The sequence below is a fragment of the Clupea harengus genome, unplaced genomic scaffold, assembly GCF_900700415.2.
Source record: "Clupea harengus unplaced genomic scaffold, Ch_v2.0.2, whole genome shotgun sequence".
NCBI classification, from domain to species: Eukaryota; Metazoa; Chordata; class Actinopteri; order Clupeiformes; family Clupeidae; genus Clupea; species Clupea harengus.
In genome coordinates this window covers 64,307-69,061 of record NW_024879739.1, presented here as the reverse complement: position 1 = coordinate 69,061, position 4,755 = coordinate 64,307, and the positions used below count along the sequence as shown (strand labels likewise).

At 44.0% G+C, this 4,755-nt stretch overlaps 1 protein-coding gene across 1 annotated transcript; it reads right to left on the bottom strand.

Annotated features, from left to right (window-relative positions):
- Positions 1-3,350: 3,350 nt before the first annotated feature.
- LOC122130180 (BTB/POZ domain-containing protein KCTD4-like) lies at positions 3,351-4,456 on the bottom strand. Its single transcript, XM_042704816.1, is given in 2 exon segments — positions 3,351-4,113; positions 4,116-4,456. Coding segments are annotated over 2 exon segments (774 nt in total). The 5' UTR covers positions 4,318-4,456; the 3' UTR covers positions 3,351-3,541.
- Between the last annotated feature and the right edge of the window lie 299 nt (positions 4,457-4,755).

Genomic DNA, 4,755 nt, shown 5'->3' with positions numbered 1-4,755 from the left:
TGAATCTGTTGTAATGATTTCAAATGATCAAATGACAGTATTAGATAGTTCTGATGATGAATCACAGTCTTAGGGACTACAAAAGACTAGACCTGAATAGAAAATTCTATGACATCGTATCAGTAATCATTTGTATAAGATGTTCTTTTACGGTTTTCTCTTTCCTCCATCCTTTATCATTTTGCTTGTGCATTTTATATTTCTGCTTTGTGCCTTCTTCTTGCAAGCTGCAGGTATTGATTAAGCGGTTGCTAAGCAACAGGTTTGCCACTGATGTTGGCAATGAATAGAGCTTTTGCAGCCATTGGCTTCTGTTAAACCCCCCCCCCCTTCTAAAGTGGGGGAGGGGATAGGCTTTTCAAGCAAGTTTTGAATTGAAATAGTTCATGATGAAAAGCACTCAAGGGTACCGGAGTCCTTGAATGTAAATATGTTCACAGAAAATGTTCTGTAATGACTACCCTCTGCCCTGTCATTAAGAATGACAAAGAATTGGCAAAGCTTTTAAAAGAGAAAATAAGACTGACCGATTGAAACAAATCCTCTACGTACTTCCATATAAAGACATGAGGTCTGTCTCTACCATTCTGGTTTGCCATATTTCCACATTATCCATGACGCATTTACAGGCAGGTGCACTGTGGGCTTCTGAAGGGATGTCACTACCTTGCAGCACAAGGAATGGAATAATGGGCATAAGTATGCTAACACAGTTTCAAAGGTCTTAAAATAATATGTACGTGAGTAAGTACAAGTTAAGAAAGTTCATTATTTGGACACTGAAATAAAGGTAGCTTATAGGTGGGCTTCAAAGTTTGATTTCAATGATTCATTTTAAATCGGTCCAGCAGCAAGAACTACTTCCAACAATTCCCTTTTCCATTCCAACATATTTAACATATTTCATTCCTGAGCATCAATGGCTCATTTGGTTCAAGAAGAACAGTCAATTCTGAATATTGTACCACCTGTACCAACTAAGTTAAATGACAATACCACACTATATCATGGTTTGATATACTGAAATAACCTGAAATGTATCCTGACTTGTGGCCTGGTCTCAGATAGTAGAACAGACTTGTGGCCTGGTCTCAGATAGTAGAACAGACTTGTGGCCTGGTCTCAGATAGTAGAGCAGACTTGTGGCCTGGTCTCAGATAGTAGAACAGACTTGTGGCCTGGTCTCAGATAGGGCAGACTTGTGGCCTGGTCTCAGATAGTAGAACAGACTTGTGGCCTGGTCTCAGATAGTAGAACAGACTTGTGGCCTGGTCTCAGATAGTAGAACAGACTTGTGGCCTGGTCTCAGATAGTAGAGCAGACTTGTGGCCTGGTCTCAGATAGTAGAACAGACTTGTGGCCTGGTCTCAGATAGAGCAGACTTGTGGCCTGGTCTCAGATAGTAGAACAGACTTGTGGCCTGGTCTCAGATAGAGCAGACTTGTGGCCTGGTCTCAGATAGAACACACCGTATATCTGGCATGCTGGGACCTGAATCCACTCTGCCTTTCGGTCTCTGTCCAACAGGTATAACTAGAGAAACAGAATAAAATACATTACGTTTTCAAAAGCACTTCTACAGACCTCATTATGGTCATGAGCAGCATTTTCCATTGTATTATTCTCTCCCCTCGCTTGAAAAAAAATGTAGTTTATTCTCTGCCACAACATGAGCCATTAGTCCATATGGTTTGTCCAGTTGGTTTGCTCTTATGTGTTTTAAAAATGGTCTGAATAGATGCAATCTCAGTATTGTCTCTCCCCCCACTTACACATATACTAGTGGACGACATGTCCGGTTGATCATCTGAATTTGAGTCTGATGAGCTGGCGTTGGCAGTCACTGTTATGTAGGAGTTTGGTTCTCCTGGCAACACATCGCCACGTGACTAACCCATGATAATGAGCCTATGAAGGATTTCATTCAAATGGAATGGGTTTCCTCCTATACGACTCCTCTCTCCCACTCCCAGAGGAGAAGAGAGGCATCCGTGAACGATCACCACTAATGGGCATCACAGGGTCTCATTAAAAATGGATAGACCTCATCTGCAATTAAAAAGGACTCTGGTTTGATGTCCACACACAGCAAACCATAGGTTCAGATTGGGGTGGTCTCCAGTCTGTGAGACAGAAGTGCACTTACCTACTGTGTGATTCATTTGGGGGGGAGATGGGAGGATGACAGATTCCAATGAAACAGATGGAATCTTATGTATGGCACAGAATCTCCACCATAAGTGGGCGGAACCATATGTGCCATGTTACTTTTGAGAAAGCACAGACATTATTGTTGCAGCATTTAGCCATTCAGTAATATTATGCATTTCTAATAGATACATACCATAACATAACCATATCTTATTTACATGGTCATTCCCTAAAGCTGTCCCAAAGCCTACCTTATCCACAAGAGAATTATCAGACATATTCCCCTTTCAAAGCAACATTATACAATTGTACTAAACGAGGGGAAGGCCCAGATCTCTCACAGGGTAGACTCAATTGTGTGCCCCATTTACCAAAATACTGAGGACCAATTCCCAGGTGTCCTACTAAATAATAGTGCCATATAATAGGAAATATTGCCTGGTGGTCATGAAGGGATGGGAAATGTTCAGTTAGATCTGTGATAATATGCCCCATTTACCATGTAGCTCAGAGAATGAAAACATGATTTTAGAGAAATTCTGGATTCATTATTTACAAAAGACTAACCAGTTCACAGTTTCATATGCAAAAGTGTAAGCTTTTAGGTCAATGGTTGCTATAAAATATATACGGTATACTATACTGATGCTGTGTACAAGACAGCTTACCTCACTGTTGCCAAGGGAAATGTTTGTCACTTTATATATAGCACAACTTGCAAACACAATATTTGGTGATAAAATGTCACACCCACTTACAATATCACATGTCAATTGTCACATCAGTGATGAAACACATGAGAGTATATGTAGTGCTTGGAGTCATACATCAATTTCAAGATTTTATTACATAAAACATTCACACATTCCAAATGAATAAATTTATTTTGATGTTCACTAGATGACTTTACACAAGAACACGACATCATTATAAACTATTCTTCATGCAGCACATGAATATAAAACTTAAACATGGTGATTTCAATCCTTAAACATGAATGCCATGTATTAACATGGCATTTAAAGCAACATTTTATTTTGTCTCCAAAGCAAGTCTTTGTCTTGTCACAAGCCTTTTAAATTGAAATATACATTACCAGCATAACAACCCAAAACACAGTGTAAACACAACAGTAATAATCGCCTAATACATGATCATTTTTCCAGGTTTATAAATAGGCTGTGTAAACTTTAAGAAGAAGAAGTCAAGAAGTGTTCCTTAATCCAGTGTGTGTTTTCACGTCAAGGAATCTTGATAGGAGTACAGGTACTGCTCTTGATTAGTGTTTGTATTACCTGTGTAGATGGCGTCCCAACTCTTGTTCCTCTCTCCCTCATCTTCTCTCTCTCTTTCTCTCTCTCTCTCTCTCTCTCTCTCTCTCTGTCTGTTGTCATTTAACAAAGTGTAGAGCCTCACATTGGACCACAGACCCGCGGCTGCTGTCTAGACTTGTGAGGAGCCGGAACCCTCCCCTGAGGGCCAGCATGACAGTCTCCAGCTTCAGGCACTCCAGTGTGCACAGGAAGGTGCTGTCTTCCTTCAGTACCAGCCGGGAGCCCATTTCTGACTTGATGAAGTGACGGAATTGGATAACATTGGATGACACTGCGAACTCTTCTGGGAAACCATCCAGTCGGCTCTTGGAGATCTGCACCAGGCGGCTCTTCACCTTCTCGATGAAGCCGGTGTCACTACAGTAGACCTTAAGGCCATGTGAGCGCTCGTGGCTGTCCGTCACCTCCATGAAGGCCGGCTCGCGCTGCGCAGTCTGCTGCTGGTCCCAGTCCAACGCTGCTTCGGTGAGATCAGGCAGCCTGTAGAACTCTGCTTCACGCTGCAACAGCCCGATCTCCTTGAAGTCATCTGGGAGCAACAGCTCCCCCAGTCGTAAGAAGTTGAGGACGTGGCGGAAGATGGGGCCGTCCCGGTCAATGAAGGCATTGCCCATGGAGTCCACATGTTGCACGGCCTCTTTCCACTGGCCAGCTCCTCCAGCAGTGAGCCGGGGTGCTTGGCAAGAGTCTGTCTCTGGGAAGCGTACAGGTAGCCCCCTACATTAAGGGTTACTGTGCCTGAGGAGGATTTCTTGAAGCTTTTGCTGGGTTGCAGCAGGTCAGGGTTGATTGTTCTCAGTTCACTCTCCATTCTTCTGAGGTTCCATTCCATGCCTCCCCGCGTACCCAGCCTGTTGGAGCGTGCGCTTTATGCACGAGTGAGCGAGCGAGAGCCGGAGAGCAGCTGAGCAGAGCTGGCATTGAGCAGGAGCGAACGCGCGCACTGCCAACATTGAGCACAGGAGTCCTTCACAGCTTCTCACACTGGGGTGGGCTTGCCTCCGTCAGTGTGTGGGGAGGGTAGGAGGAGGAGAGTGTGCATGCCACGCTCCCCTCTGCTGGCTGCTGCTCTCTGCTCAAAAGGCTGGATTTAATCACCTCTCCAGCCTCTCTGCTCATGCTCCATCTGAGCAATTAGCGGCTTTGCCTCCGATGAAAAGGCTCCTCAGCAGGGTAGCAGCACGTGAGCCCACAGGAGTGGGGCAAATCACAGGGAACAAAGATAATAAGCTGTGTGTGTGTGTGTGTATGTGTGTGTGAGTAAGAGTGT